Source organism: Eublepharis macularius, chromosome 13, assembly GCF_028583425.1.
Source record: "Eublepharis macularius isolate TG4126 chromosome 13, MPM_Emac_v1.0, whole genome shotgun sequence".
Taxonomy (NCBI): Eukaryota; Metazoa; Chordata; class Lepidosauria; order Squamata; family Eublepharidae; genus Eublepharis; species Eublepharis macularius.
In genome coordinates, this window is record NC_072802.1 from 11,492,040 (window position 1) to 11,517,776 (window position 25,737).

General features: G+C 46.8%; 1 protein-coding gene across 1 annotated transcript in view; it reads left to right on the plus strand.

The window, feature by feature from the left end:
* Positions 1-25,737, plus strand: part of TRPC5 (transient receptor potential cation channel subfamily C member 5) — a 239,519-nt gene that overhangs the window by 98,243 nt on the left and 115,539 nt on the right. The window contains exon 2 of the mRNA XM_054996536.1: positions 3,457-3,978. Coding sequence (XP_054852511.1) covers positions 3,457-3,978 — 522 coding nt within the window. The remainder of the gene's footprint in view (positions 1-3,456; positions 3,979-25,737) is intronic.

The following is a 25,737-nucleotide window of genomic DNA, read 5'->3' on the forward strand; positions in this document are numbered from 1 at the left end:
GCCTCGCCAGCCCGCCCCCCTGCTCGCCCCCTGTGCCGTCCGGCGCCTGTGCAAGTGCATGGTCAGAAGCAGCTGCCCCTCCACCCAGCCTTCCCGGCTGCGGCGACCAGGTCATGTGGCCAAGCCCCGCTTCGCTGCCCCCACCCCCCCCAGGACCCTTCCCCCTTGTCTCCAGCAGCTGTATTACACCCTGGGCTGCAGCCCCGCCTGTCCAGCAGAACACCCCACCCCCCCGCAAGGCAACGCAAGCAGCCACAGATGCTGACTGCAGGAGACGGCACCGGGCCAGGGCGGAGCCACGCGCAGCCTCGGACACACCCCACCCCTCCCAACAACCATGGCATGTTGGCGCGGGAGCCTCGCAACTGCCCCGCAGGATGGATGTGAGGCGGGACACCGTGGGGTGGAGGGTGTTGGAATGACCAATGGGGCTGCCACAGACACCTGAGGGGCTGGACCCACTCTGGGAGGAGGCTGCTCATGGGACTTTGTTGCTGTGGCTGTGGCTGCAACGGGAGCGACCCTCCCCAGGCGCGCGAGACCTCCTGCCCGGGATTTGGCATCTGCCTGCCTCTACCCTAGTTTCTTCACTGATGGGGCTAGGGTTCCAGTGAGCGGACTGTTTCCCCTGCCATCTCCCGCCCCCTTGCAGCAGCACCCCTGGCCACCCTCTCCCTGGCTTATCGGGTGCCAGCTGCTCGCCCTACCAGGGATTGATCGCCCTCGGTGGCTCCCCCCTCCCCGCTGACATGCCCTGCCCCAACCCTCTACCTGACGTTACTGTGAGGGGAGGGGGGCGGGGAGGCAGAACGGGGTCTGTCAGATACATTTGTGGCGATGTGCAGGTGGAGATATGTGACGGGAGTGTTGGGGGAGGGGCAGAGGACGAAGTCAGGCTCGCAGACACAGAAAGTAGTTGTTTTACAACTCGTTTTATTGCACTGGAACAAGTGGGCTTGTTTTTAGGCTAGCAAGGGAGCCGGAGAATTCTTCACAGCCCTCCTTCCCGCTCGGCGGGGCGGGGCTGAGATGCAGGCCGCGGCGCGAAAGTGCTTCCTGGGCTGCAGCCAACCCTCCGTCAGAGACGTTTGGGGAGGGCGGGACGTGGGGGAGCAGCCCTGCCCTGGACGTGCCTGCGGGAGAAAAAGACACATGTGGGCTTTGCCTCGTTCCACTGGCGAGGCAAGCCCCACACTCCGCCATCCGGGACGATGCATGTCATCGAGGGCAGCAGCGACCAGCTGATGCATGACGGTCTGGCGAGGATGCACTCGGCCTTGGCAAGCCTTTACCTTTAAGGGAAGGAAAGAGCTGGTCATAACAAACACCTGGTCGCATGTGGTTTTTGGGGCGCCTGCCTCTGAAACGGCCAGGGGCAGCCAGGGGCGCCCATGGTCTCCCCCCACCCCTGCTGGGCCTCACCCGAAGCGGCAAGTGAGCGGGTGGGGTCAGGCGAATGGGTGGTTTGCACTAATCCCCCCTTCCCTACCTCCCCCTCACCTGTCAGCGCTCCGTCAGTCAACACCAGGCGGGAATACCGAAGTCAGGGTACCTGCAAGGAAACGGGAGAGGCTGCTGTAAATTCGCCAAGTGTCACTCCCTTCTCTCACGGAAGGGTTAATTTGTTTGTGCTTAGTTAGAAGCAACTAGCTTGCATGAGTTCAGTTAGATGTTGAGTTGTTCTTCCTGTCAGGGTAAAAAGGGGGTTAGCCAGACATTTGCACTTCTTCCCTTTTACGGGAAGTGCCTCCACTTTTTCGCAAAGTCCCCCGAGTGCATTCTGTGCCTGCCACCGTGAATGCCCTCACCCCCATTCGGTGTTCAAAGGGGCAACGCCACGCAGCACACGGACAGAGCCTCCGGCGACGTGCTCACTTACCTGAGGGTTTTGGCTGGCGCTGGCCGGATGTTTTGTAGGGCGCGGTCGCAGGTGATTGGGTGCGGAGAGGGGGGCTCGTCCACGCCGGGCGCGCAAGCTGATTGGTCCCCGGGATAGTTCGCATCCTATGCTCCTTCGGGCCAAGGAGGCGGGGCTGAGCGCTTGGAGAGGGGGCCGGTTTTTCGCCGTTCCATGAGCGCCTATGGGCTACGCCTTCTTTTTCCGTGGCGTAACTTTTTTGCACCGCTGTGGGCGTTCCCGCTTCTGGAGGGGCTTAGGGAGCAGACTAACTCTGACCCCTCCCTGTTCCCCGCCCCCCCACGCCGGCGCAGGGCTCTACGCTGCTCCTCCGCCTCCGCCCGGGCGCCTGAGGCTTGCGCTGGTGCCCGCCCGCCGGCAGGCCAGTGCCGTGTCCCAGCGCGGGTGGAGGGCGACTTATGAGGGCGTAAAGCCCAGATACACCGTCGCAAGCCTTAGTTCGGTTCCTATTCACTTTCCCCGCCCCTCTTAGGATTGGGCTGCCTGATTTGTAAGATGGGTTTTGGATTTTTAGAGGCCTCTTCCTTCTTGCATATTTTAAAATATGATTCCAAAGAAATGAAATGTTTGGGAAAGGGAATGGAAGATTTCACTTTTTGTAGAGGATACAGAAAGAAACCCTTTCTCATAATAGTGTAATTTTCCAAACTTACTAACATTTATCTTGTCGTAATGCATAGTGCTGGGTTCCGGGAAGCAGTGTCACTTCTAGGAGTGATGTCACTTCTGGAAATGATGTCATCATGCATTTCTGGGAACACGCACACACTTTGTGTACGCACATGTGATAATTGAGAGTTCTACCACCTCTTTTCCCAGAAAAAAGCCCTGTATATTTTTATTCATTTATGTCATTTATAGTCCACCTTTCTCACTGAGACTCAAGGCGGATTACACAGTGTGAGATTAGTACAGTCAATAACAAGGAGATTTCCATAAACAATGCCATAGGGTAAAAAGATACAAGTTCACAAAGACATAGCATTAGTAGGAATCCAATACAACATAGTGGTGAGGTCTATGGTTTCTAACTCATTAGCGGGTCATCAGAGATCCCCTCCTACAATACAGCCCTCCTATCTGAGTAAAAAGCCTTTTTTAATAATTTGGTTTTGCATCAGTTTGGTGTAGTGGTTAAGAGTGCCATAAGTGCCCTCAAACTGTCAGAGAAATGCCTGTCCGCTCCATATTTTTTCTCCCACTGCCCCATTGAGCTGTGGTGTGGTTTAGGGCTATTGGTAGAAGGTCTCCCTCTGTAGCAAGTTTTGTCGCTGAATAGGGAGGGACTTGAACTCAGGTGTGCCCAGTTTTCAGCCCCCACCCCCACCATAGCCACTTCACCCTACAGACATTAATGATGAATATGGATGCAATAACACTTTTTCCTCTGCTATTCAAAACTCCCTCTTGCATAAAGTAACGAGAGTATGTTCTGAGGTGTGTTTTTAAAATAGTGTTAAGTAGAATAGTTCATGATCTGCTGTGGTTTATAGCTCGTGCAATAAAGATCTTTACTGACTGGTTGACCTTTTGTGTAGGTGCCCACCTTGATGATGGACACTCAGTTTTCAGAATTCACCCCTGACATCACCCCCATCATGCTGGCGGCTCACACCAACAATTATGAGATCATCAAGCTGCTTGTCCAAAGACGGGTGACGATCCCGCGCCCGCACCAGATCAGATGCAATTGTGTGGAATGTGTCTCCAGTTCTGAGGTGGACAGCCTGAGGCACTCCCGGTCACGGCTGAACATTTACAAAGCTCTGGCCAGCCCCTCGTTGATTGCCTTATCTAGCGAAGACCCAATCCTGACAGCCTTTCGACTGGGCTGGGAGTTGAAGGAGCTCAGCAAAGTGGAGAACGAGTTCAAGGCGGAGTACGAGGAGCTATCGCAGCAGTGCAAGCGCTTTGCGAAGGACCTTCTGGATCAGGCGCGGAGCTCTAGAGAGCTGGAGATCATTTTGAACCACAGGGATGATCAGAGTGAGGAGCTGGACCCCCAAAAATGTCATGACTTGGCAAAGCTCAAGGTAGCAATAAAGTATCACCAGAAAGAGGTAAGGGTTGTTTCCCTGTGGGGGCGGCACGGAGGGCTGGGGAAAGATCTTCACTACCAGAAGCAGGGGCTGAATTGAGAGGTGCTCTTCCTGAAACCAAAGTCTTCGTCTCAGGGAAGGAATGTTAGGCAAGGTTGCTCTCTGCCTGCCCAACCTCCGTAGCATCCCTAGGGTTGTTAATGCAAGGTCCCCCTCACCTTCTCTCTAATGTTATGCAACGCCAGATCAGTGAGGCACAAATCTGCCCGCCTGACCACATTGTTGCAGGAAAGGACATACCATGTAAATTAGTTACACTTTGTTTCAAAAAGATTTCTTCTCTGTGCTTAGCTTTATGGTCCCCCCCCCAACTTTTCTGCTTCCATCCTCTATTATATCTCTCTCACTGGATGCCCAAACTGCTGCACATTATTTGCGCATTGCTCAATTAATGTCCTGGCTATCGATTGTATTGTATTTTCACTTGCACTGTGTAATCCACCTTGCATCTTAGCATGAAAAGTGGGATGATGATGATGATGATGATGATGATGATGATGATGATGATGATGATGATGATGTGAGCAAAAGAGTATCTTTGGACCCAACTCATGGTCTAAACCCATTCCATTGTATCCAGCACATGGAATGTAATAGTTACTATGGTTATAAATAAGTCTGTATGAGTATGTGAGCACACCACCCAGTTTCATTATAATACCTGCCAAATGCTTCATGGTATGTGGTGTGTCTGTCTGCTGCAGGGACCCTAGGGAGAGATGATACATTATATGCTGTCCTATAGTATTTCTGTCCACAAAGACCAGTGACAGACATAGAAGGTAAATGTATCAGACCTGTGTCCCAATGTAGGACGAATTTTGTTGGATGAATTTTTCTCATCCAACTGAATGGCAGCCATTGCATTATTTGGGGAGAAACTGATGGGTTTCATTAAGGGACACCTCTGGGGTGGAGGTAAAGCCTGATCCTTTCTCCCTGCTGACTCCACCATCTGGGGCAAAAAACAGAACCAAATAGATTTTCCATTTCCTGATTGCGATATATTCATTTTTGTTTCACACCACTGGATGGGAGCTGCAGGGAAAAAACATGCCTTCTCCTATTTGTATAGCCCCACCCTTTGATTTGCATAATCTTTTATTAATTGCAATTCACAAGAAAATCTTAGGAACCAGTTTATTTACCAAGAGAAAATGGTTCATTGTGCCCAGTCTTACTTCCCATCAACTCCAAATTGAAATGTTGGTAGCCTGCAGCCATCACAGCCAAAACGACTTGGAAACAAAGCTGCTGGCTGTGTGGCTTTGATTTAACTGAGCTGCTAAGGAAGGCGGCAGGAATAGTGATGGTGGCCACCCGTCTCTTGTTCCTGTGTTGGATTGAGCTTGCAAAATTGTAGGCATCCATCGATCGTTCCATTTCACAAGGAACCTTCAATTCCGATGGGATTCTGATGGCTGAATAGCCTTCTTCCCTGAAGATGGAAGTTTGTCATCAGGACATGTGAGCCTTTCATTTTGATGGCTAGCCAGTCTCAATTATTTAAGTGGCCTCAGTCAATGTCTCTCCAGCTAATCTCAGACTGCTGTGGTGGAATCTGGTTCCAGTCAAAGCAGCAAGGCACAAGGGACTCTCTCTTTGTTTGCTAGATTGGAGAGGGAGAGGACGCTCCTTGCTTGGAGGTCTGCTTGCATGGCTGGACTGGGAACAGAAGGGCCTTCCATGAGGTGACTGGGAGGAACTGTCTGCCACCCAGGCAGATGTCTAGGCTGCTAACATGTTTGTGCCAGACTTGGGGTGAAGAGATAAGTTCAGTGTTTCTCCAATGTTTACGTCAAAGTTTTGCTGCTTCAGTCTCACATTTCACTTCAGCAAATGCTGTCACTGACAAAGATATTGTTTGAAGCTGGTTAGGCCTCTGGCCTTCAGCGTACTTAAGAAACGCTGACATCGGAGCAGTGGTTGCAGCGGCTTCTCCTCCCTCCATGTAAAACCAGCTTCACAGCTTGTGTTGGGGAAGTGCATACAAGCAAGGCCAGAGGGCCTGCTGCTTCCATGCCAAGAATTTATGCCAGACCTTCAGACTTTGCCCACCCTTTGTGGCACCAGGCGGGTCACTCACCTTGCAGCACAGATATATTCACTGGTAGATCTCCTCACACGTCACCATACAAAAATATCAGGAAGATTTTTTTTTTTAAAAAAAGAGACACAAAACTACTCCAGGAATTGGGTGGAGTGGTCTGTTAGTGATAGGTGCCCAACAGGAAGGTTTTCCTCTGGTTCAAACAAAACCTTTTCCTTCCAGAGCTTACCTTAAGAGAGAAAAATATCCAAATATTTGAAGGGCAGTGATTCTTGAAATTTTAGATCTGTCTTCGTTCTCAGGTTTTGCACCATTTGGAGGTTTGAGTACACAGGCCCTTTCCACAGCAGTGCCCCAGTTCTGTTGCATTCAAGTGTGCACATGTGCTGGGATTTGCAGACTGTTCATGTTTTCAGTGTTGTGTTAGTTGTGGGGTTGCCAACCTTCAGGTAGGTTCTGGAGATCTCCTGGAATTACAACTGATCTCCAGAGTAAAGAGATCGGTTCCTCTGGACAAAATGGCTTCTTTGCAGGGTGGGGTCTATTGCATCATATCCTGCAGAGGTCCTGCAGAATTCCCTCCCTTCCCCCAAACTCCACCCTCCCCAGAATCCACCCCCAAATCTCCAGGAAATTATCAACCTAGAGTTGGCAACCCTAGCTTGTGACTGACATAGTCCAGCAGTCATGAACTGTGTGGTCTGTTGGATGTTACCTATTCTTGTTTAAAGGGTACTGTGCGTATTGCTAGCCACAGGGGTGCAAGCCTAATCGATCACTTGGTAAAATTAATAAATTAAACTGCAGATTAGAATTCTGGTTGAACTCTAGGGCCTGATGGGAAGAAAAGTTCCAGGAACTAATCCTCCTAAAAAGCTTTTCTTATATAAGCTTCACAGATGCCCCAACCCAATGGTATAAGAAAAAAACAGAAATATGATTCTTCTTATTTACTATCTAAAGAGAGTAGAAGATTTTTATTCAGGAGGCATTTAGGGCATACCCTCTGGCGACAGTAGCAGCGCTCAGCTAGTGGGCCTTGGGTATATTGCTCTTTGAAGCCAGGTCAACTCTGCCTTCAACATCCAGGTAGGGCCTAGAGATCTCCTGGAGTTGATCTCCAGACTATAGAATCATAGAATCATAGAGTTGGAAGGACTCTTAAAGACCATCTAGTCCAACCTCCTGCCCAATGAAGGAACAGCCTAAAGCATCCCAGACAAGTATTCATTCAGCCGCTCCTTGAAGACTGCCAATGAAGGGGAACCCATCACATCCCTAGGCAGCCCATTCCGCTGCAGAATTACGCTTAATGTGAAGAAGTTTTTCCTAATGACTAGCCAGTGCCTTCCCTCCTGTAGTTTAAACTCATTGTTTTGAATGTTGCTAACAGAAACAGCTCCACTCCCTCCTCCGAGTGACAGCCTTTAAAAACTTAAAGAGAGCAATTTTGAGCCAAAACACACGTTAAGAAATACCTAGGTTCAGCACGTGTTCTCTTACCTCAAGGTTTACTGGGATCTGTAGGCGTCCTGGAAGCTTAAAGTTTAGCATTTACAGAGCAGCAAAAAGGGGAAGGGAAATACAGGAGCCTGTATTTTAAGCTTTAAGCTTCCAGGACGCCTTTAAGCTTCCAGGACGCCTACAGATCCTTCAAGCTTCCAGGACTTTAAGCTTCCAGGACGCCTACAGATCTTTAAGCTTCCAGGACGCCTACTTTAAGCTTCCAGGACGCCTACAGATCCCGGCAAACCTTGAGGTAAGAGAACACGTGCTGAACCTAGGTATTTCTTAACGTGTGTTTTGGCTCAATGTCTCCCCTCAATCTCCTCTACTCCAAACTGAACATTCCCAGGTCCCTCAATCTTTCCTCGTAAGGCTTCGTCTCTGATCATCCTGGTTGGTCTCCTCTGCACCCGTTCCAATTTGTCCACATCCTTTTTTGAAGTGAGGCCTCCAGGACTGCACACAATATTTCAAGTGGGGCCCAACCAACGTGGTATATAGTGGAACAAGGACAACCTGTGATTTGGGTGTTATGCCTTTGTTGATACACTCCAAGACTGTATTTGCCCATTTTTCTGCCACATCACACTGATTGCTCATATTTAGCTTCCCATCCACCTGTATCCAAGATCCATCCTCTCATTGAACCTAAGATCATCAAGAAGATGACTAAGAGAATTTCATCAGTCATCAGCCTGATCACTGTATTAAAAGCAAGATCGAAATCAAGAGGTCTTGAGTAGGGGTGTGCACCCCGAAAATATTCGGGTTTCCTGCTTTGGGTTTACCCAAGCAGGAAAAACATTCGGAAATACCCATTCAGGTATTTGAATCGCTTCGGAATGCTCTGTAAAGATTTGGAGGGAGCCATTTTAGAGGTGGGCGGTGGCCATTTGAGGGGTGGGAAGGCCCTTTTTGCCCTCCTCTGCCACACTGTGGGCCTACACAGCGGCGGTGGAGGCCAAAAACACCCTTCCCACCCCTCGCAGGAGGAGGGGGAGGAGGGGGAGGAGGCTGTGGGCCCCCAGGGTGGTGAAGAAGGCCAGAGCTGCTGCTGCTGGGCCATGGCCTCCATCACCCCAGCAGCAGAGCCAAGGTAAGTGGGGGGCTGGGGCTGGGGGCCCACAGGAAAGGGGACCTTTAAACTATCAACTGGCAGGTGGCGGGGGGGTCCCCCCTACCACCTGACAGCTGATAGTTTAAATGGACCTGCCACTTGCAAGCGGTAGGAAAGGGGCCCTTTAAAGTTGCCCTGAAGATTCCTGAAGCAACACAAATGCTTTGGGGAAGCTTTGATTCGGGATTTCCAAATGTTTCTAGTCCATGGTGCCAAAGAATGAAGGCGTTCCTGATGAACAGCAAGTCTGTTGGGCAGTCCTGTTGTTCCCTCCACGAACTGGAAGGTGATCATGGAGATGGCAGCTCAGCTTGCTTTCAAAGGTCTCTCAATCCAACACTAGACTGTGCAGTCAAGAGAATGAGTGGCTGTCTTTACAAAAACCATATTAGATATTCTGGATTGAAAAAAAGAAAGGAAAGAAAGAAATGTGGGTGAATTGGTGAATGGTCACTTTGGCTGATTAAATTTAAATTGAGTTCACATGTAAATGGGGCCATCCTTATGTCTGTCCCCCCTATACCGATCTGGATAGCCCAAGTGAGCCTGAGCTCAACAGATCTCAGAAGCTAAGCAGGATCAGCCTTGGTTAGTAATTGGATGGGAGACCTCCAGTGAAGACCAGGGTTGCAGAGGCAGGCAATGGGAAACCACCTCTGTTAGGCTCTTGCCATGAAACACCCCCCAGGGGCCACCATATGTCACCTATGACTTGGCAGTGCTCTCCACCACCTTCTGTGTCCAAAAAGCCATCTCCTCCAAGGGTTTACTGTCAATTTATTTAAGCGTTGTTGATTAATCAGTCACATAAAAGTCATGTAATTAGTCACATTTTTAGAAAAAATAATCATTACCCATCTGACAGTCCTTGTTACCCTGTCCTCTCATGCCAGCTGAAATATGACACAACAACCCTGCAGTTCAGCCAGATCCTTGGTTATGTGGAGGCTAACCTGAGGTGATGGACACCCAATCAGGTCTAAAGCAAGGACGAAGGGTTCTGGGTTTTAAAAGATAAAATGCAGTGTGTGGGCAAGGGGAGCTAGACTCCACCCTCTCCTGTGCTTTACCTCGCTGCACTGTGTCTTTTTTCTCCTAGCCATGCTCCAATACCAGTAGCAAACTGAGCTATAAGTGTTAGATGCTGAAAGCAATACAGTGCAAGGAGGGAGCATGCTTTCATTTCCTTGCTCATGCAAGTCTGCGTTCACTTTTTAAAAAGTTTCTTAGATCTTTTCTGCAATGGGCTTTTTCATCAGTTCTGGTCTCATATCAATTTCTGTCCAGACTTCAGCACCAGGATCAAAATACCCCAATTCAGTCTCCAAACTGCTTCCCAGACTTTTTTTGCGTTTTGCATGGAGAAAGGCTGCAACTTCTGCAGAACCAAGCTTTCCCTGGCTTTTCTCCCTGCACACATACCTGATCCCTCCCCCACCCCACCCCCACCCCCAGCAATGTCAAGCCAGAGTTTTTTGAAGTGCAGAATGCTTTCTTTAGTATGAGGCCTGGCCCTACCTCCCCCTCCCCCCACATCCTGATTGGTTGAATAGCAACCAATCAAGTTTTCCTGGTTTTTAAAAAAATATATCAACATTGCAATGTTGGTGCCATTAAAAAAGATTTTTAAAAAAACTCCTGTAAGTTTCCTCAGCAATCAACCAAGGAAACCGATGAGTCCTCAAAGCTCGCAGCAGAATTGGAGCATTGAAGAAACAAAAAACAGACACCACTTAGATTCAACTCCTTCAAAGTGCAGAATTAAAGAATCAAAGCAGTATGGGGCCAGAACCGATGAATCAAGTGGATCCAGTCCTCATGGTCTGAATACGCAGAAAGCCCGATGCAAAGTCCACCCTGCAGAAGATGCCTTAGACATGAATAGGGGGCCACAGAAGTAGGTACATGGGGATTCTGCCTATCCAATTGTTTGGCCCTCAGAAGCAGTTTCAAGGGCTGAATTATTCAGGATGCAAAGTGTTTTGCAGTGTACTTGCGTTTGCGTGTGTGTTTAGGTAACTAATCTATCTAGATTTTTCCAGTGTGAATTATCTTCCTCCTTTGCCCAGAACTTTAGCATTTTTGCGATGTGATGACTGTAGTTCTCTTACAGCAGGAGCAGCCATTTTTCCATATATAGACACATTCTAAAGACTAGTAGGCTGCCAGGAGGAGCATACTGTTGGAGGAACATTCTCTGCATTGCAGAGGTTCCTAAGAAGAAGGCAAAATAAAACGGAGGAGGGTGTGGATGGCTTTTCTCCTGTATGCATTCACTTTATCTATTAATGCTGATAAATCCATGACTCCCTTTGTGAATGGCTGGTAGTTAAAGATAATGACCCCCTGAGCCCTTTTCCAAAACTTCTAAGAGTTGATGCACACTTAGTTTTACAGTAGTCAAGCTAGGAATGGTGTGTCCTCAGAGAAGGTCTCCCTCCTTTCTTCATCAAAAAGAGTCCAGTAGCACCTTTAAGACTAACCAATTTTATTTTAGCATAAGCTTTCGAGAATCAAGTTCTCTTCATCAGATGCCTGATACAGAGACAGATGCCTGATACAGAGACTGGTCTCTGTATCAGGCATCTGATGAAGAGAACTTGATTCTCGAAAGCTTATGCTAAAATAAAATTGGTTAGTCTTAAAGGTGCTACTGGACTCTTTTTGATTTTGCTACCACAGACTAACACGGCTAACTTCTCTGCATCTATCTCCTTTCTTCATGACTCTCTGTTCTCAGCGAACATGCTAACTGAAAGGAGGCACGTTCAGAACAGTGGCTCATGCAGAGATGCCACAAGAAGATTCCTTTGTGACTTTGCCCCACAAGTGCAGAGATGCACGTGACCCCTCTCAAAGCTGATTGGTCAAGACGAGACCAGAGCAGTAAATCAGAGACCGTAGCAGGCAGCCTCCTTTGTGCATGCTTTGGGTTCACTAGAAATATTGAAGAAAATTGTTACTTTGAGCTCCAAAGAATAGTTGTGGGGGGACTAGGCAGGGGGGCCGTGAAAATAGTTTTGGAATGTTTCCTGGAATGGGGAAAAAACATGGTCTCCAGTGCTGCAGTGGGAAGAATAAGAGGCCATAGACTCAAGTTGCAGGAGGATAAATTGAAATGAAAAAGGTATTAGCAACATCCTGTTGGTACATTCATATGGACTATGGACCAATTTGCCAGGGAAATATGTAGAATAGTTTTCCTTTGAGGTTTGACCCGAGCATCTGCACAACCATCTGTCAGGAATAATTTAGGTCAAGTGGTTCTTGCCTTGATGCAAGGGATTAAATCCAATAACCTTCAAGGTATGGCAAAAAATGATGCACATCTGAGGAAATCCAAAAGGGAAGGACTCGTACTTCGTATGGCTGTGTAAATATTTTTCTAGTTTCAGGCTGAAAAATAGCAGTTGAGGAGGGTTTGAAAATATCTTCTGGTTTCTCCTTCTGTCTACTTTGAGGATTGGTCATATTGGTGAACCCAGCCAATCAGAAGGGTGGTATAACAATAGTATATAGCCTATCAGATAATGGATGCTCCCACCAGCACAGCAACAGCTGCAAGTGGGGTGGGAACTAGCAGGAATAGCATCCACACTCAGCCATCCCTACTGGACTCACTGCTGCTTCCCTTTTCTCTGTCACAGCTGTGCAAATGCACAAATCCAACACCAATCCCAATGCCCCCTGCCACATGGCTTGAAATACCTCCCCCTTTCCCCTTTGTTTTCCTCTCCCTTGCCAAGCCATGCTGGAATGCTGCAGCTCAGCTTGGCTGGTAAAGGGGGGAAAGGCCCTTAAAAGCCCGCTAATGGGAGAGGGGAATGCAGAGTTTAGTCCCACCATCTTGAAGGTGGAACTTAGTGCCACCCCTTCCCTATCATGTCTGTGGGTGGAACATCCAGACAGATGCAGTAACTGCGGCTGCAGCTCTCCTTTGAGCCATATTACAGCAGGTTCATTTTTAATCCATCTCAAAGGGGGAAATTATCAGGAGCCAGACAAGTCATTCCCACACTGGGCATGGCATCATTTGAATGCTCCACATACTGTGGGATCTTCCTGCTGCCCATTCAGTGAAAATCACTGGTGTAGAAGCAGCCTAGGTGAACATTTTCACAAGGACTTAGATCTCTGAAAGAGGAAGTCACTTTTCAATGATGTTGGAAATGTCACTAAAATACAAGGTATAGGCTGGACTTTGTTTTTTAGCTCAGTGTAAGTTGGGAAAACTGGTCAGATAAATCACTTCCCTAAGTACCATCTACCCCTCTTTTTGCATGATAATTTCCCAAAGAATTTTGGATGGTTCTAATTGTATTTAACTTGCTGACCTTATATGTAGCCTTTTCCCTGAGAAAATGTACAGAACATCCAAAAAGATTTTAATAACCCTCTGATATCACAAAGGGTGAGCCTGGATGACTACTAGTTTTGGATGCCACTCAGGCCCCAAATTTATGTGTCTTTGCTGATGAAGCCTTGATGAGCAATCCCTGCCCTTGATGGGCTGAATTTGAAGCACTCGCTTTATCAGCTGAAGGACTTCCTCATCTCCTTGAAACAGAAAGAGACTAAAAATAGATTGGTCAGTGAGAATTTGACCAGTGCCTTTGGGGGATTGGATATAATTGTTGGGGCTTTAGCAAAAGGCAGCTGTGGACATTTCACTGCCTCTCCTGTCCAGGCTCTCCTCCCTGGCCTTTCAGGTCAAGAGGGAGGCAGTTTTGACACCTTTTGTCCCCCTTTCAAGATTGCAAACCAAAGTTCGTCACTAACCAGGCTGGTTTGTGGTTCGTGAATTGGAGGTTCGTGGGAGCTCATTTCTCACGAACCATGATGAATTTTAGCCTGGTTTGTTTGGTTTGTTTGGTTTGTATTTCAGTTTGTCAGTTTCCTAGGCATCGGGGTGGGGGGTGGGGATGGGATCTCTGCAGACCTTCTGCTGACCTGGAAGTGATATTTTCACTAACTGAACAAACCAGTTCACAAACCAGGGCAAATTCGTGAAACATGATGAACCACAAACAGCATGGAGGCATGTCCTCCTCAGCCTCCTGCAGTGGTTCTTTAAATACCCAGCTGTAAGCTAGACAGTTGCTCTGCTTCCATCCACTTCCCATCATGGGTTGCCCCCTGTGCCTGCAGCCAATGGTAGAAAGAAAAAATAAATTGCCCTCAGCAACTGCATGTTATCACTTCAGGGATACCAGAAGTGATGGCACACCTCTTTGGGACTCACTGGAGTGATTCCTAGAGAGGCATGATGTCACTTCCAGGTTCTCCCAGAAGTCATGTTACACCATGACTGACCATCTCCCCCCTCCCATCATCCCACCTGGTATCCTTGGCAACCAGGGCTTTTTTTCAGCTGGAACCCGGTGGAATGGAGTTCTGGAACCTCTTGAAAATGGTCAAATGGCTGGTGGCCCCACCCCCTGATCTCTAGACAGAGAGGGCGATCTAAACTCCCCTCTGTCTGGAGATCAGGGGGTGGGGACACCAGCCATGTGACCATTTTCGCTGAGGGCGATTTAAACTTTAAAAAATTGTTGTTCCAGTTGACCCAAAGTGATGCCATTGGCCTTGGGAGCATGCGTGCACTTTGTGCACGCACATGTGCACCACCTCCCGGCACCACCTCCCACCAAGAGTTGCCCCCTGTGCTGGCAACCCACTGAGTTCCACCACCTCTTTTCCCAGAAAAAAAGCCCTGTTGGCAACCTTATTCCCATGAGACTATCAAGACTTGTTTACAAACCATTTCCATTGCCAAGATGCCTTCCTATCTACCTCTTGACAACCAATTCCTTAAAGCATTTAGATTGACCAGATTTCTGGGAGGTGAAGTCCCAAAGCCTCAGCGTGGTGGCAGCTGTGCCACCAAGTCTACCATGATTTTGCCTCCTTTTTCTCTGCCTGATGGTGAGACTGGGGGAAGAGACGATCCTTTCTCTGAGATTGGAATATAAATATTTTAATTAATTAACTAAACAATATTGCAACATGTTCATTTCAGTTCACTATAAAGTAGGCAATATTGTAATACAATATTGTATTGTACAGATAAATTATATTGATAAAAAGGGACTCAGTGTGCAAAAAATACACACTGCAGAGTTGTCTTTATAGTACTTGGGACTAAATAAATGCCATTTTATTGCTTTTTAATTTTATTTTTGGCAGAGGCCCTTTGCCTGTGGACCCATGTGTGAATTTACTTTCACACTTGAAAGAATACATTTGATCCCTGGCTTCAGGCTCACTCAAGCCCTGGGGAACTGAAAGGACTTGTCTGGGCATCTCAAGTTTTAGAAATTAATCTTTCTTTTAATTTCTAAAACTTGCATTTAAACTGGCATTTATTTATTTAAAAGAAAGCTTATTTTCTTTTAAAAGACTTCCATAAAACATAAGTGCTTGTAGCCTCAGCCAGATCATTAGAATAAGAAAATTTGAACACACTCTCATACCTTTCAGTATTTCGCAGATGGAAATCACAAGCCCCATACATGCTCCCTGCTCACAACCAAAGCCCTTTGCTATTCAGCTGGGTTTTTCCCCCTTTTGCCTGCTGTCCGTTATGTCTTGACTTGTCCTGAATTAATTGTAGTTTTAGGTTAAAGATGCTCTCCTGGCTTTCCGCAAATAATGCAAATTGAATTTTTCAAAAAGTATTTTTACTCAGATAGGAGGGCTGTATTGTAAGGAGGGGGTCTCAGATGTTCCACTAATTAGTTAGGAGCCATAGACTTCACCATTATGTTGTATTAGATTCCTGCTAATGCTATGTCTTTGTGAACTCATATCTATTTACCCTATGGCATTGTTTATGGCAATGTTCCTGATATTGAATCATAGAATCATAGAATCATAGAGTTGGAAGGGGCCATACAGACCATCTAGTCCAACCCCCTGCCCAGTGCAGGATCAACCTAAAGCCTCCCTGACAAATATTCATCCAGCCTCTTCTTAAAAACTGCCAGTGAGGGGGAGCTCACCACCTCCCTAGGCAGCTGATTCCACTTTTCAACTACTCTGACCGTGAAAAAGTTTTTCCTAATATCCAGCCGGTACCTTTGTGCATGTAATTTAAGCCCATTGCTTCGGGTCCTACCCTCTGCTGCCAACTGGAACAGCTCCTTGCCCTCCTCCAAATGACAGCCTTTCAAATATTTCAAGAGAGCAATCATGTCCCCCCTCAACCTCCTCTCCTCCAAACTAAACATTCCCAAGGCCCTCAGCCTTACCTCGTAGGGCTCAGTCTCCAGACCCCTGATCATTCTCGTCGCTCTCCTCTGCACCCTCTCGCTTTTGTCCACATCCTTTTTGAAGTGAGGCCCCCAGAACTGCACACAATACTCCAGGTGTGGCCTGACCAAGGCAGTATAGAGAGGGGCTAGGACCTCCTGCGATTTCGACGCTATGGCCCCTTTGTTACAACCCAAGATTGAATGAGCCTTTTTTGCCACCGCATCACACTGACTGCTCATATTTAGTTTACAGTCCACTCTTACCCCAAGATCACATATACTACTGCCCAGAAGTGTATCCCCCATCCAGTATTTGTGCTTCCCATTTTTGTGGCCCAGATGTAATACTGTGCACTTGTCTTTGTTGAATTGCATCCTATTCACAGCTGCCCACTTCTCCAGAGTATTCAGGTCTTGTTGAATTTTAATTCTATCTTCTTGGGTGTTTGCTACTCCTCCCAATTTGGTATCATCAGCAAATGTAATGAGCAGCCCTTCCACTCCTTCATCCAGATCATTGATAAAAATATTCAAAAGTACCGGGCCCAAAACCGAGCCCTGCGGCAACCCACTAGACACCTCCCTCCAATATTGAATGTACTATGTACATTCACTATGTACTGTATAATCCACTGTGAGTCTCTATGAGAAAGGCAGACTATAATTGACATAAACAAACGAACAAACATGATCTGAACACTGTGAAAGCCAACTCAGCAGGTTCACGTGTGAAATGGCAGAAGCCACGCAACACTGGGCCTTCCCTAGTGAACTGGAGCTATCTGGCCAAATAAAATGTGGGCTGGCAGTAGACATAGTCCTGTGAAGAACTTGAAGCCTGGTGAGAGCAAATTGGGTGTCTCTGTCATTGAGGCAGAAGGCAGAAGGGCAGGGCAGAAAGTTGTCTGTTCCAACAATGGGGATGAGAAACACCCGAGGTCTATGGGATGAGGCAGGGCAAATATCAGGCCAGTTACCAGACATTGAGGTGTGGATCCTGGGCAAGGCAAGTTTGGGGAAAGGAGGCAGCTCGGCAGGCATGTGATTTCCCAGAGTCTACCCTTTGAAATTATTATTATTATTTATTACATTTATAGTCTGCTCTTCCTGCAAGAGGGCTCAGAGTGGATAACATTATCCTGCTATATAAAAGGCTAAGCGTATTCAAGACAACTTGCTACCCTGGTGCACCTCCAAAGGGTGCTGCCATAGAGGGAAGCCCAGATAAGGCAGCCAGACCTCCAGAGAGAATGCCAAGGCAAAAAGCCCTGGCCAAGATCAGGCGCAGAGCAGGTGGCAATGCCCCCCCCCCCCCGCCTTCACACAGCTGGGATCAGGAGTGGAGTAGGTGGCAATGCCCATCCTCTGCCTTCATCCAGCTGGGATCAGGAGTGGGGCATATGGCAATGCCCATCCATCACCTTTACCTAGCTGGGATCAGGAGCGGAGCAGGTGGTAATGCCCATCCTCCATCTTCACCCAGCTGGGATCAGAAGCAAAGCACGTGGCAATGTCTTCCCTCCACCTTCACCCAGTTGGGATCAGGAGCAGAGCAGGTTGCAGTGACCATCCCCCACCTTCACCCAGCTGGGATCAGGAGCAGAGCAGGTGACAATGCCTGCCCTCTGCCTTCCTCCACCCTGGATCAGGAGTGAAGCAGGTGGCAATGCCCACTCCCTGTCTTCACCCAGCTGGGATCAGGAGCAGAGCAGGTGGCAATGCCCGCCTCCACCTCCACATAGCTGGGATCAGGAGTGGGGCAGGTAGCAATGCCTTCCCTCTGCCTTCACCCAGCTGGGATCAGAAGCGAAGCAGGTGGCAATGACCACTCCCTGCCTTCACTCAGCTAGGATCAGGAGTGGAGCAGATGACGCCTACCCTCTGCCTTCATCCACCCCAAATCAGGAGCAAAGCAGGTGGCAATGCCCCCCCGCCTTCACACAGCTGGGATCAGGAGTGGAGTAGGTGGCAATGCCCATCCTCTGCCTTCATCCAGCTGGGATCAGGAGTAGGGCATATGGCAATGCACATCCATCACCTTTACCTAGCTGGGATCAGGAGCGGAGCAGGTGGTAATGCCCATCCTCCATCTTCACCTAGCTGGGATCAGAAGCAAAGCACGTGGCAATGTCTTCCCTCCACCTTCACCCAGTTGGGATCAGGAGCAGAGCAGGTTGCAATGCCCATCCCCCGCCTTCACCCAGCTGGGATCAGGAGCAGAGCAGGTGACAATGCCTGCCCTCTGCCTTCCTCCACCCTGGATCAGGAGTGAAGCAGGTGGCAATGCCCACTCCCTGTCTTCACCCAGCTGGGATCAGGAGCAGAGCAAATGCCCGCCTCCACCTCCACATAGCTGGGATCAGGAGTGGGGCAGGTAGCAATGCCTTCCCTCTGCCTTCACCCAGCTGGGATCAGAAGCGAAGCAGGTGGCAATGACCACTCCCTGCCTTCACTCAGCTAGGATCAGGAGTGGAGCAGATGACGCCTACCCTCTGCCTTCATCCACCCCAAATCAGGAGCAAAGCAGGTGGCAATGCCCACCCCCCGCATTCACCCAGCGGGGGTCAAGAGTGGAGCAGGAGGCAATGCCCATCACTCCTTCACCTGTCTGAGACCAGGAGCGGAGCAGGTGGCAATGCCTGCCCCCTGCCTTCACTCAGGTGGTATCAGGAGCAGAGCAGGTCAATGGCCATCCCCCCTTCAACCAGCTGGGATCAGGAGTGGAGCAGGTGGAAATGTCAGCCTCCCTCTTCACCCAGCTGGGATCCCCTTTCTAGAGCCCATTGTATTTTTCCCACAACAGGCTTTGTTGCCAGTATAAGATAAAAGTATTTCAAGTACATAAATTCTCATTAGCATTAGTATAAAAATCAATTGGAACAACAGAAAAAGCAAAATGTTTGTGTAATGTTTTGCATATGATATATTTAATTTGGATTTGATTTCTGCTGCTTAACGTGGGGGTTATATGTGTTGCTGTGAGTTTAAATGCAGGCCTTTGAGGAAAGGTGGAGGGGGGGGGTTGAAAACAATTCTGAAACCAATATGCTTATCAATACTCTGCAATCAATACTTACTTATACACTTAAAAAATACATTCTACTTTTGGTTAAGAAAAAGATCCCCCCCCCCATAACCACCTTCACGTGCTGACTATTCTGTCATACTACCATCTTTGTATGTTCGTATGTTACAAGTTACACCAATAAGGTCTAAAGTGAAAGTCTTTGGTGGCAGCAAGAACTTTTTGAGGGACTCAGGAAGGCAGGAATGTAAAGGTCACACAAGCACAAAAAGGAAGCCGTTCTTGAGGTAGAAGCCTGGGTAAGGCAGAGAATACCTGAATGGAAATAAAAGAGTGTTGTTTGTGACCAGAGCCCTCCTGAGGTATAAGTTTAAGGTAAAGTAAGAAGGAGCCAGATTAAAGATCCAAAGGCAAAGACCTAACAGTGAAAACCTAAGAAGACTTTCAATGGGCTTCGATTGGAGTAACTCTGCTTAGGATTTCACTGTAAAAAGTTTAAAAGCAAACAGCAAATTATTAAAGTTTTATGTATTGTCGAAGGCTTTCATGGCCGGAGAACGATGGTTGTTGTGGGTTTTCCGGGCTGTATTGCCGTGGTCTTGGCATTGTAGTTCCTGACGTTTTGCCAGCAGCTGTGGCTGGCATCTTCAGAGGTGTAGCACCAAAAGACAGAGATCTCTCAGTGTCACAGTGTGGAAAAGATGTTGGCAGGTCATTTATATCTACTCAGGAGGGGTGGGGTTGAGCTGAGTCATCCTGTAAGAGTTTCCCAGGGTGTGGAATGCTAATGGCGGGAGGCTTCACTGTATCCTGAGGAGGTTTTTTTGCATATGGATTGGTGCTTGATGTGCTCATCTTCTCTGCAGGGGTATTGTCGAGTATAGAGTGTTTTGTTAGCCTGGTGTTTTTCAGAACTGGAAACCATGCTCTGTTCATTCTTAAGGTTTCTTCTTTCCTGTTGAAGTTTTGCTTATGCTTGTGAATTTCAATGGCTTCCCTGTGCAGTCTGACAAAGTAGTTGGAAGTGTTGTCCAGTATTTTGGTGTCCTGGAATAAGATACTGTGCCCTGTTTGAGTTAGGCTATGTTCAGCCACTGCTGATTTTTCAGGTTGTCCAAGTCTGCAGTGTCTTTCATGTTCTTTTATTCTTGTCTGGATGCTACGCTTTGTGGTCCCGATGTAAACTTGTCCACAGCTGCAGGGTATACGGTATACTCCTGCAGAGGTGAGGGGGTCTCTACTGTCTTTTGCTGATCGTAGCATCTGTTGTATTTTTCGGGTGGGTCTGAATACTGCTTGAAGGTTGTGCTTTTTCATAAGCTTTCCCATCTGATCAGTAATTCCTTTGATATATGGCAAAAACACTTTTCCTGTAGGAGACTGTTTCTCCTTGGTTGTTTGATTCATCCTGGATTTGATTGCTCTTCAGATTCCATTTCTGGAGTAGCCATTTGCCTGAAGTGCGTGGTTTAGATGATTAATTTCCTCATTGAGAAAGTGCGGCTCACATATCCATCTTGTGCGATCCACTAATGTTTTCATTATGCCTCTTTTCTGTCTGTTTTGGAAGTGAGTTGCAGACCACTGATCCAACCTCAACCATATGCCTGACGGAACATCTCAGTCTTGCAGGCCTGCTGGAACGATAAGAGATCCTGGCAGGCCCACGTATCCGCTGATAGAGCATTCTACCAGGTTGGAGCCAGGACCGAAAAGGCCCTGGCTCTGGTTGAAGCCAGTCTTGCCTCCCTGGGGCCCTGGACTACCAGTATATGTTTATTGACTTATCTCAGCACTCTCTGGGGCTTATATGGTGAGAGGTGGTCCTGTAGGTATGCTGGTCCCTGTCCGCTAAGGGCTTTAAAGGTCAAAACCAACACCTTGAATTTTATCCAGAAGTCCACAGGGAGCCAGTGTAGCTGCTGAAGGATGAGAGTAATATGTGTCCTTTCTTAGAATCTTAAAGGGGATTAGAGAGAGTAATATGGAATGTAGCCCTCATATGCAAAGGCTGTATACCTGGGAATGCCTGGGTTTCATAGTAGGATATAATGTTTGTCAGTTTCTCAAAAACTTCAAGTTGACCATTGTAGAAAATGGAATGCTGGACTAAGTGGGTGCCAAGGTCATACTTTGCTTAGAGTGCCAGGAATCCTTGGGCCAACCCTGGATGGGTTACTGTACCAAGTAAATTTGGACTTGTGGGTCACCATAACCAAAAGGTTGGGAACCACAGGAGCAGTGATCAGAGTGTCAGACTAGGATCTGGTTCCGATCCCTATTCTGCCACAGAAGCTTGCTGGGTAATCTTGGGCCAGTCCCTAGGGATTTTATTCCCCCAGTGGGGCTGGGGGATCCCCCACTTTCACTCTCCATCCCCGGCCTCCACTTATGTGGCCAGCTGGGGAGGAAGGACGGGAACAGGCCTCCTAGGAACACTCCCAGGGCAGCAGGACGACGTCACTGATGTCATCAGGCTGCCTCATCATGAGCACTCCCGCACTTTGCCGTGGGCTGATTTGGGCCCATTTGAGGCCCTAATTGGCCTGCTGTGAAGCGGACGCACACCCTGCTTCTTATTAATAACACTTATTAAAAATAAAGAAGGGAAGAACAAAATAAGAGCCAGGTCTCCCCCCCCTCCCACAGGGAGAGTAAGGAGACTTGGCAACCCTACCAGTCACACTCTTTCTGTCTAACCCACCTCACAAAGTTGTTGTAAGGATAAATGAAGGAGAGGAGAATGATGTAAGCTGTTTTGGGTCCCCATTGGAGAGAAAGGCGGGATAGAAATGTTGTAAAGTAATTAAAGGAGAGCAATTACATGAATTCAAGGAAGTATCTTACCCCAAGGATAAAAATAATAACATTCGATTTAAATACCACCCTTCAGGACAACTTAACACCCACTCAGAGCGATTTACAAAGTATGTTATTATTATCCCCACAACAATCACCCTGTGAGTCACAAACAAGGAGTTCTTTCTAGAAAGAAGCTCCCATTCCATTCAATTTCTCATATTTATAGGATTTTAGTATCATCTCCTAACAATAGCTAACTGTCCCTCTTGATAAAGGGTCACATTCTTGGCTAACTAATTATCTTACAATTTCAAACACCGTACTATGTGTGGTGGAGAGTGCTGTCAAGTCAGAGTTGACTTATGGAGACCCAAGGCGGGATTTTCATGGCAAGAGACAAACAGACGTGGTTTACCATTGCTTGCCTCTGCAACCCTGGTCTTCGTTGGAGGTCTCTCATCCAATTACTAACCAAGGCCAACCCTGCTTAGCTTTTGAGATATGATGAGATCAGGCTCACCTGGGCTATCCAGGTCAGGGCACACCATACTATATTTGAAACATAAGCTTAAAATATATGAAATAAAATGTGAAATACATGAAAATTGTTAGTTCTTTCTTGATACTTTTTATTGTAACAAAGTCTGTGTAAAATTAGTGATTAGTAAGTTTCTCATACACACATAGGGTTGCCAGGGACCTGGAGTCCCTCAACGGGAGATGCCCAGGTCCCTGGACTCTCCTGGCGGGGGATTGGGAACCGGCATGTACCCCTGCTTCGTTCTTTGTACACACGCACAGTGCACACATGCTCCTGGCTTGCATGACGACGTCACTTCCAGGAGTGATGTCATCATGCAGGGGTCAAAGGGTGACCCTGGGTCAAAGGGGGCCCTTGTCCTCGCCAGCATGGACTGTTCTCACTGCGACCACAGCCCACTCTTGCCCCCACCACTGTGGCCCGCTCTTGTTTGGTGCAAACGGGCCACGGTGGTAAGAGCGGGCCACAGTGGTGTCACCGGCAAGAGCAGGCCATGGCGGTGGCAAGAGCAGCCTGGTCTTGCTCCTGCCTCTGCGGCCTGCTCACACCACCGCCGCTGCCATGGTCCACTCTCGTGGTGTGAGAGCACGCTGCCCGGGGAGGGGGTGCCTCAGGGAGCATGCCCCCCTGCTGGCCAAGTAAGTAGGCACGGGGGGGGGGAGAGTGGGATCGGGGAACCCTATACACACGGGTATCTTTTTGACCCTCAATCAATACACTCATCCTTGAATCATATCTTTAATATTTGGCAAACAAACTTAACTTGTGGATATTAGAACAACAGATTTTAGGCCCAGAACAAGTTGGTTTTTGTCAGGGGAAGTCAACCCTAGATCACTGAATTGTACTAAGCCATTTGGTAAATAAATATGCGAAAGAGAAGGGGCTTAAATTATATATAGCTTTTTTAAATCTTAAGGGGGCCTTTAACTCTGTTGATAGAGATCTTCTGTGGAAGAAACTAAGGGCCATGGGGATTGAGGCGAGATTGCTTTTGTTGATTAAAAAGCTTTATTCCGAAACCACATGTCAAGTTAGATGTTCCAAGGACGGTGATCTAACTCCTAAGATTCCAATTAATATTGGAGTTAAGCAAGGATGCATCTTAGCCCTCATATTACTTAATTTTTTTTTAAATGACTTGGCCCCCTTTATGAAAGGAATTGATGGTCACAATCCAAAACTAGGAACAATGCACGTTCCGCTGCTTTTGTGTGCAGATGATGTGGTGCTCCTGTCTGTCTCGGAAATAGGAATGAAAAGGATGTTATCTCGCTTTTTAGACTATTGTGAATTGAACAATTTTTTTAATAGAATTTTTATTGGATGAGGTAATATACAATCATTACTTAATACAATATATTTATCCAATTTAACTCCTCTACATGTCTATGTACCCCACCCCTCCCCTCCCCCTTTTCTTTGTTGACTTCCAACAACACTCAAGCCCCCCGTTTATTCATAGATATTATTATTATTACACTATAATGCTAATACTTATACCATGGTATAGATCTTAATATATTTTCTTTCGTTAAAGTCCTTTGTATAAAATTTAAAGTCCCTCAAAAGACCACAATTGCTCTTTAACATCGCATTTCTTTTCCAAATATTTCTTGAACTTCTTTCAATCTTCCAAGAAAATTTCTGGATCTTGCTCTTTCAGAATTCTAGTTAGTTTGTCCATTTCGGCCATGTACAACATCTTCCTTGTCCATTCTTCAATATTCGGTACTTCTTCTTTTTTCCACTACTGAGCATATAGAGTTCTTGCTGCTACTATCATATAATATAGCAATATCTTATCATTTCTATTAACCTCTTCTAAATGTAAAGATAATAATAACATTTCTGGATTTTTTGCAACATTATATTGTAATATCAAAGACATTTCAGCACATATTTTAGACCAGAAGTCCCTAGCCTTTTGACAAGTCCACCACATATGAAACAAAGAACCTTCATGCTCTTTACATTTCCAACATTTGTTTGACAACTGTTTGTTAGCAATGGCTAGCTTTTTCGGTGTTAAGTACCACCTATGCAACATTTTATACCCATTATCTTTAATACTGGTGCAAGTTGATATTTTTAAGGTATTTTTCCATAACTGTTCCCATGCTTCCATAGTTATTTCTTTATTACAGTTTATTACAGCCCACTTTACCATTTGAACTTTTACTGTCTCATCTTCTGTGAACCACTTCAATAACAACTTGTACATTTTAGATATTACTTTAATATTATCTCCCAATAGTATCTCTTCCAAGTCTAAGTTTTTGGTTCTAAAATCTACTTTCCTTTGCTCTGAATCAAATAAGTCTTTGATTTGTCTGTATTGCAGCCAACCATATCTAAATGGCAAATCCTCATTTCTCTTAAGCTTCAACTGATCATCTTCTAGTACTGTCAGTTCTTTGAGGGTAAGCCATTCTTTCCCGATATTCCAAATTTGGATTAACTACTTCAGCCGGCACAATCCAAAGTGGTTTCTTTTCTTCTATATATTTCTTGTATTTGAGCCAGGTTAACAGTAAATTTCTTCTAAAGTAGTGGTGCTGAAACAATGCATCCATTTCAATTTATGAATTGAACAAATTGACTTTAAATTTTGATAAATCCAAAATCATGGCTTTTGGAAAAACCTGGAAACCAGTTAAGTGGAATATAAGAGCGAGAGTAATTGAACAGGTTAAAAGTTTAAGATACCTATGAGTCTATTTCCACCATAAAGCTAGTTGGGTAACTCACAAAAAAGAAGTGATAAAATCTGTGAAGAACAACGTATTAGCGATTATTCACTTTTTCTACACTAAGGGAAATCAATATATCCCAGCAGCCCTTAAAGTGTTTAATCATAAAATTAGTGCTTAACTGCTATATGGCATTCCAATATGGATCACAGCCTTTAATAAAGAAGTCAAACAAATACAATCTAATTTTCTAAGGAAAATTTTAGGGCTACCATCATGTGTGCCCTATGCAGCTATTTGTTTGGAGACCAGCCAAAGATGCCTAGAGACAAAAGCCTGGATTCTAACAATTAAATTCTGGCTGCATTTGCACTTCAGGAGCAGCCCCAATAGTCTTATTGCGTTCATGCTAACTGAATCCCAGTCATAGAATCATAGAATCATAGAGTTGGAAGGGGCCATACAGACCATCTGGTCCAACCCCCTGCCCAGTGCAGGATCAGCCTAAAGCATCTCTGACAAATATTCATCCAGCATCTTATTGAAAACTGCCAGTGAGGGGGAGCTCACCACTTCCCTAGGAAGCTGATTCTACTTTTGGACTACTCTGACCGTGAAAAAAGTTTTTCCTAATATCCAGCCGGTACCTTTGTGCATGTAATTTAAGCCCATTGCTTCGGGTCCTACCCTCTGCTGCCAACTGGAACAGCTCCTTGCCCTCCTCCAAATGACA